General features: G+C 42.7%; 1 protein-coding gene across 1 annotated transcript; it reads left to right on the plus strand.

The window, feature by feature from the left end:
- Window positions 1-1,928: 1,928 nt before the first annotated feature.
- Window positions 1,929-20,295, plus strand: LOC111154995 (CDV3 homolog). Its single transcript, XM_022514976.1, is given in 8 exon segments — window positions 1,929-2,473; window positions 2,476-2,546; window positions 3,292-3,368; window positions 5,841-5,843; window positions 12,517-12,662; window positions 16,234-16,393; window positions 17,923-17,972; window positions 18,101-20,295. Coding segments are annotated over 8 exon segments (681 nt in total). The 5' UTR covers window positions 1,929-2,307; the 3' UTR covers window positions 18,109-20,295.
- Window positions 20,296-24,246: the final 3,951 nt, after the last annotated feature.

Genomic DNA, 24,246 nt, shown 5'->3' on the forward strand with positions numbered 1-24,246 from the left:
TGGAGGAAAGAATAACTACAGACAATAGACATATAGAAAGAATAACTACAGACACAACCACAAAGATACTGGCGTCTCTACTAGCCTGACCAGTACATATGATCAAGTTCTGGGAGCATGTCATGAATCACACTGAAAAATGTAGTGGGAAATTTTGTGGTGTCAACCCTCAGCTGCTATGCCTTCTCTACATTTTCCCAAGTCATTAATTCCTTCAAGACACTGATACTTGATGGGGACCTAAGAAAGGGGCGGGGGGGGGGGCTGAATCCCAGTTATTCGTATCTGGAATTTCTTGATTATAAGGGAGCTGAAGCCAGGAATGACAAATTACTCAACCTAGAATAAGGCACATAACCTTAAAATATAGCTAAATAGGTGCTTCATAGATGTTGAAAGGACAAAAGTTAGAAAAGGAGGGAGGGAGGAAGGAATGGAGGGAGAAAGGGACAGAAAGGAGGAAAAAGAAATTTGATCAGAGACTTAACTTTAAGGGAGATGTGGGTGGGGGCAGGACTTGGCCTGCATCACAGGAAGATAAGTGGTGTCACAGAAGGAAGTTACCTAGGGTTCACCTGGGTGATTGGGGGCAGGCTACATCTGGGGAATTATACCTAAGCTTACTGTTGCCCAAGGCTAAGTTCTTGATTTACTTTGTTGACATATTGGGAACTCAGTTCTTTAATAGTAGTAGAGGTGAGGGAGGGAGGGAAGACAACCTTCAATGCGGAAACTATGAAGGAAAAGACAAAGTCGTCACTCCTTTTACTGGCTGTACTGTGTCTACCCCATGAAGCTACTAACATAGTCTGAGTCATTTCCTTAGTAGCTGCACTCTCCTCTGTCCTTAGAAGGAGGAAGTTGAAAGTCTAATACTTGACATTAGGCCACCGATTTCAAATTAAAGAATTCCTTTCATTCTCAAGGCCCAAAAGGTACTTAAATGGTAAAACCAGGTTTAACATGGGTATTTTATCCCCCATTCCTATGACACACCGTTCTCCTCCTTTTACCAGATATATAAAAGCTAAGGATAAATTGCATCCATCATTTAGACTCAAGTCAGGGCGGGGAGCACTATTTAAATGTATTATCATGCATCTCACATCCAATGCTTAACGCACGGTGCTGGGCAGCTAACAGGTCCTCCATCCGAACTTATCTTACAAGAATACCCTCATTTTACATATCAGAAGCTCGAGGATCAGATTTCTTTAGCTTGACCTTGGTAGACTGCTAGCAAAGGGTGGAGTCCAGACAAAATTAACCCCCTATCTACCTACCGGCTTATCAAAGATTTTCGTAAAAAGACCAAAACTTCAGGCCCACGGCTCCTCTCATTTCCTAGTAACCATCCCATAAAATGAAAATTTAAAAAGTTGCCAGACCAGAGGAGGTGAAAGTACAGAGTGCAGCGGAGGAGGAGTTACCATCTTGAACACAGCTAGCTTAATACAAAACCTTTCCGTTTCGCTAAAGTTCAAGCCACAAGGCCACAGTTCGCTCGCGAGCAGACACGCGTACACCCTACGCATGCGCTCAGACGGAACCCACCCGCCCCTTTCACCCGACCTCCAGCCAAGTCACCAATTAGTCCTCTAAACGCCCGCCCTCAAGGCTAAACCCCTGGCCAATCGGGAGGCAGGAGCCACCAGGAACCCCACTTATTTAGCATACACCCTCCTCTCTCTGTCCCAAGGCCCCGCCCCGTCTGAAGCAGGGATTGTCGCCTAAGCGCTTCGTTCTGACACCTGATTGGCTCCTCTGGCAGCTCCGCCTCCGTCTCCTCCCGCCGCCCTCCCCTTTGCGCTCCCACAGCGGCGGGCGGAGCTAAGTACGCACGCGCGGGCGCTGCCTCTCTCTTCTGGTGGCCCGCCCTCCCTCCTCCCCCTCCCTCCCCTCCCCACCCCCTCTCCCTTCCTCTCCGGGCCTGCGCGCGCGTGTCTTCCTCCTGCACGCGCCGCCGCTAGCCAAGCACTCTCGCCGGAGCCGCTGGCCCGCGCGTTCCTTTTCCCCTCCGGCTGCGGAGCGGGCGGGATCCTGCACCGCGGGCTCGGCAGCAGCGGCAGCCCCGGCGGCTTCGAGCGGCGGCACCGGCTCGCGATCACCTAGGCGGACCGTACCACCGCCCGCCAGCACGCGGGGGGAGCCGCCCGCCCCGCCGCACACGCCTCGGCGACCCCGCGGGGCTGAGGCGTCGCCGCGCCCGGGAGCGTGAGCGCAGAGCCGGCCTCGACCCCGAGCTCTGAGCCCCGCGGGCCGCGCCCGCCGCCAGCCCCACCCATCCAGGCCGAGGAGGCTGCGGCCATGGCCGAGACGGAGGAGCGGAGCCTAGACAACTTCTTCGCCAAGAGGGACAAGAAGAAGAAAAAGGAGCGGAGCAGCCGGGCGGCGAGTGCCGCGAGTGCGGCGGGCGGCGCCGGCGGGAGCAGCGGAGCCGCGGGCGCGGCGGGCGGCGGGGCGGGCGCGGGGGCCCGCCGGGCGACGGCGGGACCGCGGGCGCGGGGGCCTCCGGCCCCGGGGCCGCCACCAAGGCCGTGACTAAGGTGAGGGGCTGGAGAGGCCGGGATTCGGGGCCGGGCCGCGCGCTTGCGCCCATGTGCCCGCCCCCGCCGGCCGCCAGCCCGGGGAAGCGTCCGGGAGGGGCCGGCCAGCGGGCGGACGGGCGCGGAGGCTGGCGGTGTGACGGGCGCTTCCCACGCCGGGCCGGCCCGCCTCTCCCCCGCGGGACCCCCAGCCCTCTCCCGCCCCGCCCCTCCACCTCGTGTCGCTGGCCGGGACCTAGAGTCGGTCCGCGGTACCCTCGAGGGGAAATGAGTCTGGGTCCGAAGTACCCAGCCCAGAGCGGCATTTATCGAGTGACGTCGGCTCTGAGTAATTTGGTGTTCTGACTTCAGCCCGCCAGTCTGAGCAGAATTTTCTAACAATCGCATTTGTGGCAGCTTTAATTGCCATGGCTTGGCCTCTAAACCCATAACAGAATAAGTCTCATGACAACATTGTGGTAGACATTTAGTTGTGGGGTTACCATTGACTTTTTCATTCGACTTTTCCTGGTTGCTTTTAAAGTAACAGCTCTCTGGAGGGAACCCGGTGGAAGTAAGGGTTGGACTGCTAGGCACGTTTGTCCTCTAGCTTAGTTGGCCGCCTTGGAATCAAAAAGGGCCTTTGGCCAGAAAACGAGTCTATATTTTAGGTTCTAGACGCTTGATCCTTTTTTCATAATCTGATATTTGCCTTAGTTGTGTTTAACACATAGCTTTAATTGATCAAATGGTGTGTGTTTTACAGGATGAAGATGAGTGGAAAGAATTTGAGCAAAAAGAGGTTGATTACAGCGGCCTCAGAGTTCAGGCGATGCAAATAAGGTATGATCTGGTTACAAACGCGTTTAGATAACCCTTAGGATAGGTATAGTCTGTTCGGTTTTTTACTAGCCCCCAAACCGCATCACAGGGGCCTCATGCTTTAGATATGCATATTAGGGCTGTAATGGATTGTGTCTTCCTTGTCTCTGTGGGGGCAGTCCTTCTGTATGCTGATCAAATTAGCTGTCAGCTCCAAAATCATGTGAGAGCTTGCCTACTTATTTGAGACCGCTAAAATGAAATGGATTTTGTGGTTTGAAGACATTCACTTTTTAACATTGGTGTGTTGAACCTAGGGGTTTTGTTCGTTTGATTCAAAAATAACGTGGTTTTCAGATCTCTCCAATAAGCAAGTTAATACATACGTATTTTTGTAATTTAAGTATACTTAATTGATGTACAGATTTTATATGTTCACCCAGTGAGGCCAATCTGTGTAATCAACAGCAAGGTCAAGAAACTGAACTTTACTCCTGCAGAGGTTATCTAAAGCCCTTTTAGTCACTACCTTCATCCCCAAGAATAATCACTATCCTAACACTGCAGATTTATTCTCCCTAGAATTTTATAGGGCATCAGATAGTCTGAGCTTGTTATTTTTAAAGTTCAAGAAAATAGGGGCACCTTGGTGGCTCAGATGGTTAAGTATCTGCTGTTTAGGTCATAATTTCCAGGTCCTCTTGGGCTCCCAGCTCAGTTGGGAGTCTGGTTTTCCCTCTCCCACTCCCGCTGCTTGTTTTCTCTCTTTCTTTCTCTTAAGTGAATAAAATAAAATCTTTAAAAAAAAAAAAAAAAACGTTCAAGAAGACTGGTTTTTTTAAAAAATGGGTTGGTTGGTCTAGGGGATTTGAAATTAACATATTAAGTCCAATCTGTGATAGTTGGTTTTAGATTCATGTGAATAGATGTCTTACTTTAATGGGTGAATGTATGGTTCCACCGTTTTTAAGGTTAAAACTCTTTCATTCCCAGTTTAAAGAAATGATGTAATGAACTGCCTCCAGTTCGAAGTTTGCAGTTTGTGTATACCAGTGACCACGTGGCACACGGGCAGAAGTAATTTTCCTTAACAGAATACTGTCTTTTGACTTCTCCAAGTGGTAATATTTACAGCCTTACATAAGTTACTCAAATTCAAACACCAGGGCTAATATTTTTTACTTTTGTTGAATACCTCCCAGAGTGCCAGGCGTTTATCTCCTAGGTTCTCTCGTCGTTTAGTGAGCTTAACCAAAGTGAAACCTGACTGATTGTGGGAAACGTTTTAGGAAATGGGGCTTCTCCACTCTTGAGGTTCTTTTGAAGTAATGATAAGTAGAAGTGATTAGGCTAAATTTTACTCCCAAAAACTTCTTGAATTTGTATGTGAGATGTTTCTGGAGAGGTGTAGTTAAGAAAATATCCCTAAAAAAAAAAAAAAAAGAAAATATCCCTGATTCTGGGGTTTGACCTGTGAAAATGAAGAGGAGGAGATGTGAAGTTCCTATCCATTGGGGCTTTGGCACTGGCTGTGTGGTTCCTGTTTGGCTGTAGAATAAGGTTCTTGGTCCATCTTTCCTGAGCACTGGTTCTTAACTGCGAATTCTGAAGATTGAGTGACAGGAGGAATAGTGTTTGACCATGTTGAACTTACTGAGCAAGAGTAGCACTTTCTGAGGGGAAAGGTTTTGAATTCACTGAATGCTGGAAATTGATTTTATTATATTATGGAGGATTTTTATTATTATATTTTTTTATTATGGAGGTCTATTTTTCTGTCATTGATTATATATTTCATATCCATACTCAAGGTTATTTTTGTCTGTCTTTCTGGCTACTCCAGAGATAATGAAACATTTCTTAAATTATGTCTTTCACCTCTGCCAGGGGCGTAGGTAAATCTCAGCTAGTATGAGTGTTTAAATTCTGCTTGACCTGAAGCTTGACTAGCTTTTATGTTGTTTTTCTCGTTATTCCTAGCACCTAGTCTTACTCCTGAGTGGTCTGCCACAAGTCTTTCTCTAACCTAACATTGAAAAACATATTTTCAGCTGCCTTTATGGCTCCTCAGTCACCCTGGAGTCAAGAGTATTTTTTCCATTACCTTCACGATCTAACAGCCTTCAGGAAAGACTTGAGTGTGAGACATCATCTGAGGTCTAATAATGACAGATTTTCACACTATATACTGTCTGTCCTTATAAACTTTGTATTAAATGTTTTGGCAGTGGGGCGCCTGGGTGGCTCAGTGGGTTAAAGCCTCTGCCTTCGGCTCAGGTCATGATCCCAGGGTCATCGGATCGAGCCCCGCATCCGGCTCTCTGCTCAGCAGGGAGCCTGCTTCCTCCTCTCTCTCTGCCTGCCTCTCTGCCTACCTGTGATCTCTGTCAAATAAATAAAATCTTTAAAAAAAAAAAGTTTTGACAGTGAAACTCTGTAGGATCGGGATCCCCAAGGAAAGAAGACACTTTGTTTTCTTAAAAGGAGTGGAAGTAGGTTACTCACATAAATGGGATGGAGTTGATAATGTCACAAAAACATGGACTTTGGGGAAAGAGGAGCCTGGGTTTCAGCCTCTGCTTGTGTGACCCTGGGCAAGTCATTTTACTTTTGGAGTGTTGGTTCTGATCTGCAGAATTGAGACAACTCCTAGGATTGTGAGGATTTTTGAATAGGGTATTTGTAAAATAGCCACTCAGCAATACTAATCTTCTCTATTCATTGGGTAAATTAGAATAACTTAGTCTTGGCAGTCTGTTACTTAACCATGAGGCACCTGATTTAGAATACCAAGATTTGAGGACAAGGGGTAGTGAAGGTACACTGACTACTTTCATGACTAAAGACTGGTGAGTCAATTCACTGTGAACCTGATAGAAAATGACATGTTCAGGTTGGCATGAGTATGACCATACCAAACAAAAATCCTTCTCAGAGTGTTCAACTATAGACCTTGAATTATTGTCTTCCATAGCTTGGTCTTAATCTTTTAGGCAGAAGCCCTTAGGAAGGGGCAGAAGGAAGGACATACCTTTGAGAAGTTGGGGCACATGATTCTTTATGCCTTCAATTAAACTTTTTCTATGAGAGAGGCAGCTTTGCTATCTTGTATGAGACAAGGGAATATGAAACTTTGGAATTTGACTTAAAATACCTTGACATTTTCAGCCTTATAATCTTAAAGTTTTTTCTTCCAACTTTTCGCTTTGAAAAATTAGAAACCTCAGGAAAGTTCCAAGAAAGATAAAATAAGTACCCATATACTCTTTGCTTAGATCTCCTGATCATTTTTGTCACATTTGCTTTAGTCAGCTGCAAATTCTGCATATAGCCTTAAAATTTTTTTGACACTAGACCTTATGATAGGTTAGCATGCTGGACCTTTATTGAAGGTAAGTGTTCTTTTGAAAGGAAATTTTCAGTAGCGGCAAACAATGCTGTATTAATGTTCTAACACATTTACCAACTAGCTCAAGATTTAAGTGCCAAGAGTATTAAAAGAGCTTGCGTACAGATTTTGTGTCTAAATTAACTGATGTGTTCAAGGTCCTCATGTAGAGACAAGTTCTTTAGGGGGGTGCCATTGGGATGGTGATAAAAGGGGCTTAACATTGGAGCTTGGATTGTTGGATTGTTAGCAGTCTAAATGGGACCTGTAGGCCTCTCATCTTTAAAATGGATTTAATTTAATATTTGAAGTTACTAAATGTTGAGCGTTTGTCTTGTTTCAATAATAAATTGACTTCTTGGAGGGGCACCTGGCTGGCTCAGTAGGGGGAGCACGTGACTCAGTCTCAGGGTTGTGAATTCAAGCGTCATCTTGGGCTTACTTTAAAAAAAAAAAATGAGTTCTTGGAACCCAGTGGTTTTTTTTAGAAACCTTCTTAAGAAATCTAGAACTTGGGGTGCCTGGGTGGCTTGGTCATTAAGCATCTGCCTTTGGCTCATGTCACGATCCCAGAGTTCTGGGATCAAATCCTTCATCAGGCTCCCTGCTTGGCAGGAAGCCTGATTCTCCCTCTTCTGCTCCCCATGTTTATGTTCCTTCTCTTGCTGTCTCTGTCAAATCTTAAAAAAAAAAAAAAAAGAAAGAAAATTCTGGAACTTTAGGGACACCTGGGTGGCTCAGTTGGCTAAGCATCTCCCTTCAGCTCAGGTCATGATCCCAAGGCCTTGGGATTGAGTACTGCATTGGGCTCTCTGCTCAGCAGAGAACCTGCTTCTCCCTTTTCCTCTGCCGCTCCCTCCCCCTGCTTGTGCGTATTCTGTCTGTCAAATACATAAAATCTTAATAACAACAAAAAAAGAATCTAGACCTTTAAAACCATTAGGTAGAGCTGGGTAAGTTGTTACTTGAAGAAATCACTCCTGCAGCAAAGCTGGATTCATTGTAGCAAATCTTAGTAGTGTGCCAGACATCAAGGTTGTAGAAATAATTCCTGCTCTACTAACACCAGTAGATCATTGCAGTGATGGGCAGGATACTGTGGAACACAGGAGAGAGACACTTAGTCTCCCGTGAAGGCATTGAGAAAGAGTTTTTGGGGGAAGCTGCCAGCATAGCTCATCAGGCCATGTCTAGCCATTTTGCTGTTGTAACAGTGGTTGGGTAATAGGGCAAACCAGTGGAGATGCAGAAGCACAGTCAAGTCTGGATTTTGTTTTAGCTGCTAAAACCCTAGTATTGGGGAAGGAGGGTTAGGATGTATAAACTCTCATGTAAAGTCCTGTGAGATACAGAGGTAAGGATGTCCCATCTTTATTAAGAAACTGTTGCAGGTTGTGTCATCTTGATCAGCTGTACTGAAAATGAATTTGCTCAAAATAGAGAAAATTTCTGTGTCCTATGTTAGAGCTCTAAAGAGGATAAAATGAAAGAAGCAACATGAGAGAGTATGAGCTCTGGAGACAAGGGGTTTGGCTTGCTACTTTGTAGTCCTGGGGAAGGGGCTTAAATTTTAGTCTGAGTGTCTGTGTCTTCCTTTGTACAGTAAGTCTCCTGCCTGCCTTGGTGTTATTGTGAGTTTTAATTTGTGAAGTGATAGGACAGGGTCTGGCCTTCTAGATACTCCGTAAGTATTACATTTTCTTGCTTCATTCAGCTATACCACTACTAGTACCTTACAGACTGTTGCATATTTAAGACCATAGACTTTAAATTGTGATAATGTATTTACAAGTAGCAGTGTAGTGTTTAGAAATGTGAAATTTAGCTGATATATTAATCAGCTGTATATTTAGTTATAAATTTAGCTATATATTCTTTTGGGTCAAATACCAAATTTTAGCCTAATTATCTCCTGTGGAAATGATTCTTTGCAACGTGTGTCTTAAGACATTTAGAGATTTGACATTTCTGGAAGTGTGTAAGTAAGAAAAAGTAATCAGATTTTTAAGTTATTTCTACCCTGCCCTTAGTCCTACAGCCTTTTGACAAGGTTTTTAGCATCTCTGCGCCTTTGTTCCTTCCCTCTCTTGGATAAAAGGTCCTTACTAGACAATTTCCAATGTTTAGTTTAACTTTAGAATCTTAAGAAACCAAAATATTAGGTTGTCTTGTGCCTATTATTACAGATGCACAATCCCTTTAATTAAATTCCTCTTACTTAGTACTATTTTGTAATTTAAAGGGATTTTTAGGGGCGCCTGGGTGGCTCAGTGGGTTAAAGCCTCTGCCTTCGGCTCGGGTCATGATCCCGGGGTCCTGGGATCGAGCCCCACATCGGGCTTTCTGCTCAGCGGGGAGCCTGCTTCTCCCTCTCTCTCTCTGCCTGCCTCTCTGCCTACTTGTGATCTCTCTCTCTCTCTCTCTGTCAAATAAATAAATAAATAAAATCTTTTTTTTTAAAAAAAGGATTTTTAGATTTGTGATTTATTCATTCTTGTCTCAGGGTGAAGAGGTAGTAAACATTACTTTAAAGGTAGTAAAGAGGTAGTAAACATTACTTTAAAACATTACTAGTAAAGGAACTTCTTTTACATGGATCATCAGTATTCTGTCAAGCCAGTTTGGGGCTTTTCTTTAGTATCTTACTGTGAATTAGAAAAACTATTTTTAAAGGGTTTTTAAAAGGTATAACAGCTTAAAAAATGTATGAGAGTGATCTCTAATCTCTTCTGCTTAGAGATAATCAGTGTTAAATTTTTTAGTGTTCAGTTGATTGCTTACTGTAAGCTGATAATTCCAGTTTAGATATATTAATCACCCAATATTAAAGAATTTGAAGAAAAATCTATTTTAGAATATAGTGTGTATGTTTGAACAAGTGATTCAGCACATTTTGCTGAGGTGTTTCACAATGTAAATGACAAACAGAAGGCTAGCATACTTTGGGGATATATATGAGTATAAAAGTACGGTGAAGGTTCTTAAAGTCCTTGTAGGGGGTCTTACTTCCTTGTCTGGCTGGGATTGGGTTACTGGGACATACTAACAAGTCTTATGTAACTAGGTAAATAACACTTAGGTTTTTACTCAGGAACCAAGCAAATTACATGAAAGTAAAATTACATTGGCATCAGTTCTCAGAAGTGGGTGACTGAAAATATTTTGGAATAGTTCTAATGTTAGGATACCACTGTTAGACTCCTGTATAAATTAGGACCTTCATATCCTTACCTGGTCATTCTTTCTATGTGTAAATTGTCAAAAACAGGGTCATAGTGTTTGGTATCTTATTTTTAAAAATTTAAAAATTTTTAAAAAGTTTTAATTTTAAAATTTAAAAAATTTTTAAAAATCTATTTAAAAAGAACTGTTCGTGTTTTGGGTTTTTGAGATTTTGAGTTTTGTTCTCTTATTTTTTTTCCTAGTATAAAGATGGCATCTGTCTGAAAACTCAAATGGATATTAAAAAGCATGTAATAGTGGGGCGCCTGGGTGGTGCAGTTAGTTAAGCGTCCAACTCGGTTTCAGCTGGGGTTGAGAGATTGAGCTTCTCGTCAGACTCCATACTCAGCATGGAATCTGCTTAATTTTCTCTCTTCCTCTGCCCCACCTCCCACTCCCCCCCAAAAAAAAAAGTCATAACATTTAACAGCACCTACTCTATGCCAGGCACTTTTTTTGGTGCTTTGTGTCTATTAACTCATTTAATTTTCATAATGGAGCTATTATCCCCATTTTACATAGAGGAAACTGAGGCATACAGAAGTTAAGTGTCATACTCAAAGTCTCCTGGCCTAGTCGGTGGCAAAACCTAGATGGTTTGAACCAGGAAGTCTGGTTTTAGAATCTGCTCGTAACTACTTGCTGCATGAAGAAAATAAAATCAGGCATTCTAGCACCCAGCTACTTTTTTTAACTTTTTTTTTAAATCAGAATGTCCTTCTACTTACATTAAGGTGTATAGATTTTGTTTTAGAAAGCCATTGGCTTAACTGACATATTCCTTCCATGTCAGCATTTTAAATGGCTGTACAGATTGTATTATGTGTTAAAAAAAGGGAAACTGAAGGGTGGCTTGGCCCTATTCTCATTCTTTTTTCCTTTTAGAGTCGTAAGTAAAATCATGCTACAAATGCTGGTTGAGGAGGTGTTCATTCCCCTCTCCCCTCCCTGATTGTCACCCTAGGCCTCCAAAATCTGGAATCACCTCTGTTGTTGGTCATTGTCTTTGAAATTTTCTCTTTTTTCTTAAGATCTTACTTTATTTGTCAGAGGGACAAATATTTGTCAGGGGAAGTGGGAGGCAGAGGGAGAAACAGGGTCCCCACTGAGCAGGGAACCTGAGGCAGGACTTGATCCCAGGAACCCAGGATCGTGACCTGAGCTTGAAGGCAGACACTTAAACCCATTGAGCCACCCACACCCTCTATAAGGGTCTTTAAAGGAGACCGTTGGTTATTCGAGAAATTTGTCTTATAGCTAGCACTTTCCTTGTTTTAACAGAAATGGCAGGAAAACACTGAGTGTCCTTCTGTAGAAGCCAGGAGGGGCCGTGATGTTCCCAGGGTCATGCACAGTAGGGTGGGAGTCATCTGTACGTTGTTAAGGCCATGATCACTGATCAGGCGTCAAAGGGAGAAGATGTCTGAAAGAGTAAAAGGCGGAGGACAGCTTTAGGCAACAGCCCTGTTTTTTGTTTTTGTTTTGTTTTTTTTTTCACTAGGAGAGAAAAGTGTGGTCAGAATGGTAAAGAGGTTGATAGGCTGAAGTTCTAGGGAAAACCACCACTGTCCCGAAACAATTCAGTGAAAGGTTGGTTGTCTGTGCCAGAGGCGGTAGCAGCAGCAAGGGAGAATCTTGGCAAAAGGCAGTTAGATTTGACTCCCTGATTCTTGAATCAAGCCAATTTAAGAATAAAGAAGAAATAGGCATAAACACTACACACAGTCTTGGGATACCACTGAGGCTATCTTTTGCATTTCTAATTACTAATAAAGCCAAAGACTGAGTTTTTGTATTCTCTTCTTTAAATGGGTGACATATCTGGTGATAGGAACCAGTTCTATATCTTCCCTGTGTCAAACAGTAGAGACTGGCACTAACAAAGTCTGTAGCACTGATGTCAACACTGAACACAGCTTGTTTCTTCTGTTGGAATGTGAATTCTCATTTTGAGAGTATTTTGTAATATGTGCTAAAGGATTAGGAAATGAAATTAAACAACTTACAAGAACTGTTTTATTACTGAAAATTTGCTTACCATGAGTGCCTATTCAGCCACTCTGGTCTGGTCCTAGAAAAATCCAGAGCTTACCCTCTTAATCCTTCTTAAGTCCTCTTTTCTCAGGTTAGCCTGGCCTCTTCCTCCCTCAGTTGCGTGAGGTTGGTAGCTGGGGTCCTGCTCTTACTTGGGGCTGCTATATGTAATGACATAGATTGTCCTAAGCCTGGCATGTCAGTATGGTAAATATTTCTAAGTGTTCTTAACTATATGAGGTTTGCAAGAAAGGAAAGCAGAGACTATCAGACCAAGTAGTTTTCTAAACGTTTTGTAGCAGTGCAGTCCTTTCGTATGAAGTCAGGTGGAAGTCCCAGCGTATAACAGATAAAATCCCTTATTTCTGTCTCTGATTCTTTTAAGCAAGTGGGTCACGGGGGCTCTGAAGAGGTTGGGTGACTTGTCTTAGGGTCACACAGATAGCCTTGAAACAAGTAAGGATATGGAGTGGTGATTTTCCTGGTAGTTCTGTAATTGAATTCACTTGTTTGCTTTACCACTAGTGAAAAGGAAGAAGATGATAATGAGAAAAGAGAAGATCCAGGTGATAACTGGGAAGAAGGTGGAGGTGGTGGCGGCAGTGTAGAGAAATCTTCAGGCCCCTGGAATAAAACAGCCCCAGTGCAAGCACCTCCTGCTGCAGTAATTGGTAAGCTTAATATTTTATTCTCCTACAGCTGTCTGTGTGTAATTCAGTGTACTGTTGGCATGCAACTAAATGAATGCTTGTAGTACAATGAGTGGGGTTCCTTTCTGCTCTTACGAGAGATGTTTGTATTTGTCCGTTTGAAGAGTTTCACATCCTGTGTAAAGGAATTTAGACCTTAAGAGATGTGCTTTTCTGTAGGCTCCTTAAATTTATATGTAAACTAACTTGCCAAACTTAAATACTTGTAATTTGGGTCAATTTTTGACAGTTGGCTAAGGGATATTGTACCTATGTTTCCACCTGTCTTTTTATTTTTTACCCTGTTCCTCATTTACTCTGTCTTGAGGCATGAATTCTCAGAAGGGCACATTTTATCAACTCCTAAGAGTTGATAAGAAGAGGTTCTTGGCGGGAGCATGAAGAAGTGTTAGATCTTCTAGTGGGGTGTTGCCCACCAGAGGGCAACAGCGAAGTGTGTGAGCAGGTGCACAGTGTATCTGTGGTATTAACATTTCCTGGTGTGGGGGCATGGTGTTTAGGAAACAGATGTCTCAAAGGGTTCCTTAGAAATGGCAGTGTTGAGAGAAGTTTGAGAAACATTATGTTATAACATATACCCATTTTTTTTAAATGCAGAATAATAGAATAATAGTTCACTCCAAGTCTTACTGCCCAGATATCACACATAATTAGTATGTGTCAGCATTCTTGGCATCCTTTCTAGCCCTTTGCTAGGTGTATATATATGTTTTTCCATTTAGCTTTTTTTACTTTCTCTCTGATGACCTGAGCATTGCTAACCTCTGTGTCCAGGTCTCCATCCTCACCCAGTTTGCCCCATCAGCAGCGCTTGCCATAGCTGATCACCCCAGGACACCACAGTCTCCTGCTCCCTCCACTGTTGATTCTGTCTCCCTGGCTGGACTTTATTTTCTACCCCAGTGGTCAGCCCCTGCCTCTCTCTTTTCTGTGCCCTCCCTCCCTTGACAGTGTCCACATGCCGGCAACTCCAAAAAATTCACACCAGCTAACATCTCTCCTGACCTCCACACACGCTTAGCTGCCAAGCCGGCATCTCGATATCCGCATATCCCCAGCTGAACTCATGTACGGTGGACCCTTGAACAATGCGAGGGTGGGGGCCCTGAACCTCTGTGCAGTCAGATCCACGTTTCACTTCTGGCTACCTCAAAATTTAACTACTGAGAGCCTGCTGTGACTAAAAGCCTTAAGAGTAACAAACATATCAATAACCAGTTACTAGTTGTTATCAGTAACAACATATATTTTATATATTTATCCTACTATATTCTTAGAATAAGCTAGAGGAAGAATATTAAAAGCGTAAAGAAGAAATCCATTTACAGTTCTCTTACCGTATTTATCAAAAACATGAACGTGTTAGTGGAGCCATGCAGTTCAAACCCATGTCAGGGGTTAGCACACCGCTTTCCTAATCTCCTTGCTGTTCATTCAGTCCCTTAGGCCACAACTCTTGGAGTCCTCTTTGATGCCTTTTCCTTGCTCCACACCTAAATCTCATTTGTCAGTAAATTTGTTTTGTCTTTATTTTCAAAATCAGACTCTGTGACTAGTTCTCTCCAGGGCCACTGCTACCACCCTGCTTGGAACTGTTAATTTTTATATGGATCAGTGAGGTCCTCTCTTTGCTGGTCTGCCTGCTTCTGTGCATGCCCCCTCCTCGGGGGAGAAGCTGAAGTTCTCAGCGACCTCCAAGGCCTGGGATCCCTGCCTTGTGATCCCTTCTTCTGACTTGCTGTTTCTTTGAATCTGGTCCTCGCTCACCCTGCTTCTTGAGGGTGTCAGGTACACTGCTGCCACAGGCCCTTTGTGTCTAGGTTCTCATCCTGAATCCTCTTTCCTTTATATTAGGAGCCTCTAAGAAAGCTGCTTCTGCAAAGGGCCAGATAAGAGGTAATTTAGATTTTGAGGGCCGCGCGGAAGAGGATTTTAATTGCCCAGCCCTGCTGTGACAGCACAGAGACAGCTGATGCAGGCAGAGTGTCGCTGCATTCCAGTGAGCCATTTAGGAAAGCTGGAGTCGGACCAGATGTGGCTTGTTTGCCTACGCTAGCTAGGTTTGCCTCCTTACGGCTTTTAGGCCTTGTTTGGTTTCCACCTCAACACTGAGACCCCTGCCCGTCGTGTGCTCCCTTTACAATCCCTTCCCCCACTCATTTTTGGTATGGCACCAACCTTTACGTGGATGCGCCTCCTCCCTCGAGCCGAGCACTGCCCCACAGTACTTTTTTTTTTTTTTTTTTTTTTAAGATTTTTTATTTATTTGTCAGAGAGGGAGAGAGAGCAAGCACAGGCAGACAGAATGGCAGGCAGAGGCAGAGGGAGAAGCAGGCTCCCGCTGAGCAAGGAGCCCGATGTGGGACTCGATCCCAGGACGCTGGGATCATGACCTGAGCCGAAGGCAGCTGCTCAACCAACTGAGCCACCCAGGCGTCCCCCCACAGTACTTCTTGCAGTGTGATAGAATAGCATTGTTCGCTGAAATAGCTGCTAGCCACAGGTGGTGGTTGCGCACTTAAAATGCTACTAGACTACTAGAACTAAGGAACTGAATTCTTAAGTTTATTTCATTTCAGATGGCTGCATGTGGCTAGCAGCCTAAATATCCAGTCCAGTTCATGAAGGCATGTCCTTAACATTTGTATCTTCCACCATGCAGTTTAGAACAGCGCCTGACACAGCAGGTGCTCAGTCACTAATGAATGCGTGCGATACTACAGCTTTCCCACACTTAATTAAAAGCTGTATGAGACAATAAGCCTTTATAGTAGTAGTAGTCAAATGGCTGCATTATATTGCGGCTAATAAATGATGGCGTAGGCGTTTATTTGAAATGAAGTTTTTGATAAATGGAAAACACACATAAAGTACTGAATCCGTATTAAGAAAGGGGAGAGAAAAAATGATACATAAGGAAAGGCTGAAAGATTCTGTCCCGAAAACATTAGCCATCCTGGGAGACTTTGGGCTGCTCAGCTGCCTCATTCTTTTCCTGCTTTACCTGTATTTATAAAATAAGACAAAGATCCTTAAAATCCACTGTGGAAGACAAATTATTAAAGATCTGTAGTGGCTTATTTTTACTAGTCTTTTAGAAGTAAATATAGACACAAGCATTTTCATAAGTAAATTCTTTACACATGGTGTGTTATCTAACCCACCAAACAGATAAAGAAGTCATTACCCACATTTACCTGTATGTAAACTGAGGGCTGAGGTTGTGCTGTTCTGAAAGACAGTAGTAGCTGACAGACTGTCTCCCGGTCCACAAACAAGATTCCTCTCCCAGTTTGAAAGAACTCATTTACATAGGTAGTCGAAGTGTTGTACATGGAAGAGAAGTTAGAAGACTGCCCCTGAAAGAGAAGAGTATTTTCACTGTCAGACATTTTCTCAGATAACTTTCTTCTGTTCAGAGAGACTTCTTGTGTAGGTATTGGGGTTTTTTTCTGTAATTGGGAATGCGGGACTAGCTTATTAGAATGCCAAGGCATTTGAATAGTTGCTTTAAACTGTAATGAAATGTTAGTTACAGAGACCCCAGAACCGGCAATGACTAGCGGTGTGTATAGGCCTCCTGGAGCCAGGTTAACCACAACAAGGAAAACACCACAAGGACCACCAGAAATCTACAGTGATACACAGTTCCCATCCCTGCAGTCCACTGCCAAGCATGTAGAAAGCCGGAAGTAAGTACTGTCAACTCCTGCCTTTTGTCTGGGAACCCTGTCCCTTGGCCAGCGAGTGGGATATAGGAGATAGGAAAACCCACCTGAGGTAGAAGGGGAGGGGATCTCCTTGGTAAAGCCCAGGCTACAGCCGATAGGCAGCTGCGCATTATGTGGAACTTAACAAGCATGAGGGTGGGGAAAGGGGAAGGACCCTGGAAGGGGGCAGTGGGTAAGAAGCACCAAAGACAGACATTGTCTACAAAAGTTTCTTTATTCCTGGTTTGTGTTGTTCTGTAGCTATGACATGTATCTATTTAGAATTCTTTGTAAGCACATGTTCCTTATAACATGGAAACTAGAAATGTAAGAGCAATATTTCATTGTATTCCCCGTTGATGTGAAAAGATGAAAGATGTTGGCATTTATAAATCTAATATTAAAATAATCTTATTTCAGCAGGTACTTAAAATGAATGCTACCTGGAATTAAATGACCACATATGGCACTTCCACATCCTTTGTAGGGACATGAATTTTTTTTTTTTTTAAAGTAAATAAAGTGGCAAGAAATGTAAAGGACATCAGATGGAAATACTGGTTTTGGTGGGGGGTGGCTTTTAAAGTAAATACCAGTCTTTTTGTCTCTTTGAGAGCCCATCTGGCTTGAACTTAAGCCTCCATTGGACTTGCTCCTCTGCTCTGTCCTACAGAATAAGGGGCGGTGATTCCCCACGGGACTCAACTTGCTTTATCTGATCCACTCCCATCAAGGAGAAGTGAGGAGAAATCATTGAATAATGAGTAGAACCTGACTTGAATCAGAAAATTGTTGCCCTTAGGCATAAAGAGATGTATTGTTTGTATTTACTAAAAATAAAAGTGACTCTTAGAAGGAATCACCGTGTCATCAGATAGCCTTTTGACTCTGCAGTTGTCTTCAAGTTGGTCCCAAAATAGGTTTGCAGTAAACAGTATTCAAATAGATTGCTGCCACAGAAAATAGGACCATAGAGATTCAGTATTTGTGTTTTCTGTTTCTTTGAAGCCCAGAAAATGATCTGATAATGATTTTATGTGCAGGTTTCCCCCGCTGTCGAAAGTAGAGAGTTCCTATGAGATGGTTCCTAAGCCAGAAAGGCATAAAGCAAAGAGAGTCCCCATTTCTGAAGGTTGCATTACACTGCTTTGCTGTTACCGGAAGACCTACTTTCTTTCCTAACTTAACACTAACTGAAAGAAATCTGAAGAGGCTTTTCACTGTTAGGAAAAAATATGTCACCATACTAACGTAGGTCTTTTGTAAAAGCAAGTGATGTAACCCAAACTTAGGGAAAGCAGGATTCCTCTACCACTTTCCCCTCTTCCTCCCTCAGGATACTTCAAAGGGGGGGGGGTGTGGCTTGCTTTTTTTTTTTTTTTTTTTTTTTTTTTTTTGTTGGAAGGGGGGGGGGGGTGGGTTTTTTTTTTTTTTTTTTTTTTTTTTTTTTTTTGGGAGGATCGACAACCTAGTGAAGAAGAAATTTACTGATTACATTTCTTTTCCCTTAGGGATAAAGAAATGGAGAAGAGCTTTGAAGTAGTAAGACACAAAACTAGAGGTAGGGATGAGGTTTCAAAAAACCAGGCCCTTAAACTTCAGCTAGACAACCAGTATGCTGTGCTTGAAAATCAGAAAAGCAGCCACACACAGTACAATTAAGGAATGGTCTTTGCTAACCCTTCTAAGGTAACTAGACTGCAGCTAACCACCAGGAACAGCCATTCATCATCTGATCTCTGCTGGACCCACAGCCGATGCAGACCACTCGATATAAGTGACCGGCCCTTGGCACTGTGGAGGTGCAGGTGTCACAGCTGCTTTTTGTATATACTGGATTTAGGGGGATTCTCACTGTTGTGTAAATGTGTGAACTAGATTCGGCAGTGTTCTTTCGTTGTTACTCTGCCAATACAAAAACAAACTGCAGCCAGTGGTCATTTCAAAATCTTTTTATGTTCAGATACTGAGCCTTCGTAAGGGCTGACTACCTCAGGTTTGCTGCACTCGTTGCGGACTTCATGTGGATCACAACTTCTGGACACGGAAGGTTACAGCTAGTATGTGTCGGTGTGAAGCTTGAAACCAGCTCTACTGGATTCCTATCAGAAATCCTGCAGAAAGTCAGCCATCTGGGTTCTGATCTGCTGTAAAAGATGAAGATTTAAGTGACCTTAATTAACCTGTCCTGTGCCCCACCCTTAAGGATATTCTGTAGTGGGCTGTGTTAGACTTCTTGGAACATGCCGCTCTCAAAAGAACTCATGTGTTCAGATAATCTCTGTAGGGTTGTGATTTTATAATTTAAGCTTTGAGTTGTATTCTGAGGTAACCACAAATTAAATTCAACCAAACTTGGGTCCACCAAGTGGGAAAGTGGGTAGGGGAGGGAGTAATCTTATTTCTTTTAGTAATTTTTTATTTGGGTAGTGCTTTTTCTGTGTTCCACCCATTAAGGCCTTTTTTTTCCTTTTTTTTTTTTTTTTCTTTGACTTGGAATAAGTTCTTTGACAGAGCATATTGCTTGGTTAAATAAGTGACCTGAAATATGCATTAGAATTGTAAAATGTCTCATGAATTTGCCAATCCTTAGAGTGGAACCAAATAGCCTTTGATGTCAAGGGCAGTGGATGTGGGGGGCTCTACTTCAGGTGCTGCTAAGCCTCCTCTAATCAGGTCTAAACTGTACAGTAAACTGCAGTGGAAAGAGAGTGGGTTCTGCTCAGGCCAAGGGATTCACTGACCGGCCCTTAGCAGTTTAGAGCGATGTGAGCAGAACCGGAAGCTAAAACCCATTTAGGTTTTCACAGATCTTGAATATCTTTGACAGGATTTCCAGATAACTTGTGCCCAAATTTTTCAGGTATTGGACATTCTAAAGATGCAGTGATTGTGCCAGTTTAGCTCTGTTACCAACCTCCTGGTATGTCTTTATGTTCATTTGAAGAGTCAGGGGTAAAAGGCGATGTAGCACTTCTGCTTTTAATAATTACAGCTTAAACTATCCAGTAATTTTTAGTGCTTAAAGGGACTTCAGGAAGCTACCCAGGATTACTGAAAAGTCTTTCCATCTAATGAGATAGTCTGGTAATTTACTAGTTTTGTATCTTCGGTTCAGTAGAAATATTTCAAAGTGGAATGTGACCACTTGATGCAGAGTCTGGGTTTCTCTCTAATAAATCCCTTTGCCAAATGCAGGAGTTGCAGACTTGCCCCTGGCAAGAGTGAAGCAAGTGAGCAAGTAAAACTACCCCGGCATGGTCAGCTCCAGGATTTCAGTCTTGATGAAAGTGTCAGTGCAGAAATGACTCCTGGGAGGTCACAGTATCTCCTGACAGGACCTGCCAACCACATCTGGGCCATGACTTCGGTGGTGTTTGAGGTGGCAGGCAGGGTGCCTACCTTCTGGTGTGCTGGGGTGAGCAGCCGAGCCAGCCAAGGAGAGGTTGGATGATTAAGCAAGAAACAAGGGATTCTTGGTTAAACTGAAGACTTCATTTGGGAACCAAAAATCTTAACAAATAATCTCTTGGATCTTGAGCCACACATTTCCCCTGAAAAGTACGCATTTTTTTTCCAGCAAAATTTTGTTGGGGGTTATGTTACTGAGGAATGAACTGAGATGAGTATGTGGAACTTTTATTTAATAGCATACTATACTAGAAATCTGAAGACCTGCAGGAGATTTAAAATTCCAACTCTTGTTATAACTTTTTAAAAGATGGTGAAATATAAAAGTGCACATGAATCAAGTTTTAATATACTGTATGATGGGTGGATGAGGCTGTCCATTGTACCATTTCTTTCTTTGAATTCTCAGGCATGGTTTGGCAGTGCAAGAACTCTGTAACATTAACAAATTCAATAAAAAGTAAATATATGGATTGTGCAGTCTGATTGTTTTTATTTTTAACCCTTAACATGTATCCTCTTTTTTTTTTTTTTTTTTTTTAAAGATTTTGTTTATTTACTTGACAGATCACAAGTAGGCAGAGAGGCAGGCAGAGTGAGGGGGGAAGCAGGCTCTCTCTGCTGAGCAGAGAGCCCGATGTGGGGCTCAATCCCAGGACCCTGGGATCATGACCTGAGCTGAAGGCAGAGGCTTTAACCCACTGAGCCACCCAGGCGCCCCTATCCTCTGTTTTTGAAAATGGCTAATTGATGTCACTCCTCCATCGCTGGAGGAGGATGGTACTCCTCAACTCCTGTTCCAGGAACGTTTGCAGAATGTTAACGAGACAGACCTGCAAGGAAGGTGGCTGCAGCGCTAGGATGAGTATTCTTTACGAAAGTTGAAGCATTGAAATGTATGTTTTTTTCTTTGTTAGTGTATTAAATTTGTCATAAACCATAGCAAGGGAATCTGCAATCTTTACTGTGTAGAATAAAGATCTCGGGCCTTGTCCCAGGAGAAGCTTACACATTTGTCAAATGATGAGCAACCATTTTAAAGTTAAGGATTTAGTCTGCATTATAGTTCCCTACATTTTCTAGGCTAGAGAAGGTATTTTAAGTCACTTTTGGTAATGGAGTTTTAATGTTTAATGTTAACAATTGCTGCTAGGGCATTCTGGCTACTTGATTGAGATTTTTCTTGACAGCCCTACTTAAAATAGAACACTTACCAAAAAAAAAAAAAAAAACATTCCCTGTCACTAACGTCCCTCTTAAAATCTTCCATAGTTGGGGTTTTTATTTTTTGGTGTTTTTTGTTTTTTCTTGAGCCGAAAGTTGCACTCCTAAAGTTTACATGTAAGTACTGTTTTTAGTCTCAAAAATTGTGCAACCATCACTCTGAATTCTGGGACATATTCCTCATCCTCCCCTCCCCCTGCCAAATTCCATACCCATTAGCAATCCTTGACCATTTCCCCAAGTCCCCTGCCCTAGGCAACAACTATTCTTCGTCCCTTAGACTTCTCTTTCTGGACATCTCCCATAAACATGGCTGTTCGACGGTCTTTTCAGACTAGCTTCTGTGACTTGGTAGGTGTCTGAGGTCGTCCATGTAGCATGCATTAGCACTCTGTTCTTTGTATTGCCAAACAGCTTTGTGGATGCCGTGTTCAGTGTTCGTTCATCACTTGAACATTTGGGTTGTTTCCACTTTATCCTTGTTACGAATAATGCTGCTATGAACTTCCATGTATAAGGTGTCAGTATGTTTTCGATCCTTTTTCTGTATTTAGGGGTGAAATTGCTGGGTCATACACCTTTTTGAGTCACTGCCAAACTTTTAAGTGGCTTCACCATGTTACATTTCCACCAGTGCTATCTGAGGATTATTTCTCCACATGCTCATAATTACAGAGTTATACCTGACGAGTTCTAGTCATCCTAGTTGGTGTGAGCTGTTACCTTGTGGTTTTGATCTGCACTTCCGGAACTAGTGACTAGTGATGCTAAATATCTGTGTGCTTACTGGCCATTTGTGTATCTTCGGAGAAATGTCTATTCAAATCCTTTGCTAATTTTTTGTTTTTGTTTTCATTATTGAAAGTTTTTTATATATTCTGGATACTTGTACCTCATCATTGTAATTGGTAATTATCTTCTCCCATCTTTATTTTCTTACTGTGTTTTGAAGCACAAACGTTTTTAATTTTGATGAACCCCAGTGTATCTTGTTCCTTTTGTTGCTAGTGCTTTGGGTGTGTCTAAGGAATGTGACTTAACCAAGGTCATAAATATTTATCCTTATTTTGAGAGTTTTGTAGTTTTAGCTCTTCCATTTAGATATTTAATCCATTTTGAGTTAATTTTAGAATATGGTGTGAGGTAGGAGTCTAACTTGGTTCTTTTACATGTGGATATCCAGTCATCCAGTGCCATTTGCTGAAGACTCCTCTGTTATTTGGTATGCTAAACATTTTACTTGTCTATCTGCCTTTACTGGGATATGAGACTGGTCTGGAGTAGAAACCTGCAGGAAGGGATGTTGAGTTTGGAGTGCGGGATACGAATAGGGAAGAAGAGCGAGGCAGATTATGGTGACCGACGAAAGCGGTTGAGGCCAAAGTCCACACAGGCATTCCCTGGGTTGGAGTTTCCCTTCCAGAGCACTGCTATAAAGCAAATACTGCAATAAAGTGAGTCAAATGATTTTTTTTTATTTCTCTGGACAAAAGCTATGTTTATACTGTAGTCCATTTAAGTGTGCAAATTGGACTGCCTAAACAATTTAATGCCTTAATTAAAAATGTTTCTATAAAATAACTATCATCAGAACTTCTGGCGAGTCATAATCTTTTTGCTGGGAGGATCTTGCTTTGATATTGATGGCTTCTCACTGACCAGTGTGGTGGTTGCTGAGGGTTGGGGTGGCTGGGGCAATTTCTTAAGACAACAATGAAGTTTGCTGTATTGACTCTTCCTTTCAGAAAGCATTTCTATGTAGCACTGTGATGCTGTTTAATAGCATTTTTTTTTAAAGATTTTATTTATTTATCTGACAGAGAGAGATCACAAGTAGACGGAGAGGCAGGCAGAGAGAGAGAGAGAGAGAGGGAAGCAGGCTCCCTGCTGAGCAGAGAGCCCGATGCGGGACTCGATCCCAGGACCCTGAGATCATGACCTGAGCCGAAGGCAGCGGCTTAACCCACTGAGCCACCCAGGCGCCCTTTAATAGCATTTTTTAAAAAAGATTTATTTCTTTTAGAGAGTGCGCCCACGTGTGTGCGCCAGTGACAGGAGGGGCAAAGGGAGAGAGTCTGAAGCAGACTCCCTGCTGAGTATGGAGCCTAACGCAATACTTCGATCTCATGATCCTGAGATCATGACCTGAGAGGAAACCAACAATCAGATGCTTAACCGACTAAGCCACCCAGGTGTACCTCTACTTGATAATATTTTACCTGCAGTAGAACTACTTTCAGAATTGGACTCAGGCCTCTGAAACCCTGCCACCGCTTTATCAGCTCAGTTCACGGGATATTCTTGGTCCTTTGTTGCCATTTCTTTTCATTTAAGGGTTTATTTGAGAGGGAGGGAGAGAGCTAGAGCAAGAGAGCGAGCACAGGAGCAGGAGGTGTGCTCCCCTCCCCTACACAGTGTGACTTGTCCACAGGGAATTTGTGTGTTTGTTTTTTTTTTAAATGTTCCCCAGTTAATTCTAATGTGTTTGGGACACACTGGGTTACTTCCAAATAAGAGACAGATGACTTCTCTGTGACTGAGCTGGAAAAGTCACAGGGCTAGAGAAATGGAGAAATTGTTTTCAGTTGTATTCTTAGCCCAGAAAGGATGGCTCATGTTTGTAAATGCATTCTTGGATACTCTGAAATGGGGGCAAATTCATACTGAAATGGGGGGGGGGGTCTGTAAGGTGAAATATTAAATTATTTTGATTTTTATGTATACCTATTTATAGTTCAGGAATTATCAAAATAAATACCATTTTTAAGATTTCCCATCATTTCTTAGAAAATGACCTCACCATTAACAGGATTCCTGTAGCTACTTTGTTTTCCTTCTCTATACAGTGATCTTATTCCAGTGGCCTTGTGTCTTGACAGTAAATGTGACTGTTCCAGAATTCACTCCCTGCAATTGTTAATCTGCCCTACCCTGCTTGTGGCCACTTTTAATTTGCTCATCCATTATGTTGCCCAGTTACAAAACCTCTGGGTTTTACGGGTTTCTTCAGTTCTCCCTGATGACTCCAAAATGAACCATAATTAACTTTGCAAGAGATGAAGAGATAAGCATCAGCATCTGCAGAATCCCGCAGCTCGTCTGCTTAGGAATTGGAACCTCAGATGCTTCTACCACCCACACTCTTGGCCTGAGATTCACTTCACTCACCAGCTTCTTCCTTTTAAGGGTCAGATGGTCGC

Source organism: Enhydra lutris, unplaced genomic scaffold (genome assembly GCF_002288905.1).
Source record: "Enhydra lutris kenyoni isolate GAN:26980312 unplaced genomic scaffold, ASM228890v2 scaffoldscaffold39, whole genome shotgun sequence".
Classification (NCBI taxonomy): Eukaryota; Metazoa; Chordata; class Mammalia; order Carnivora; family Mustelidae; genus Enhydra; species Enhydra lutris.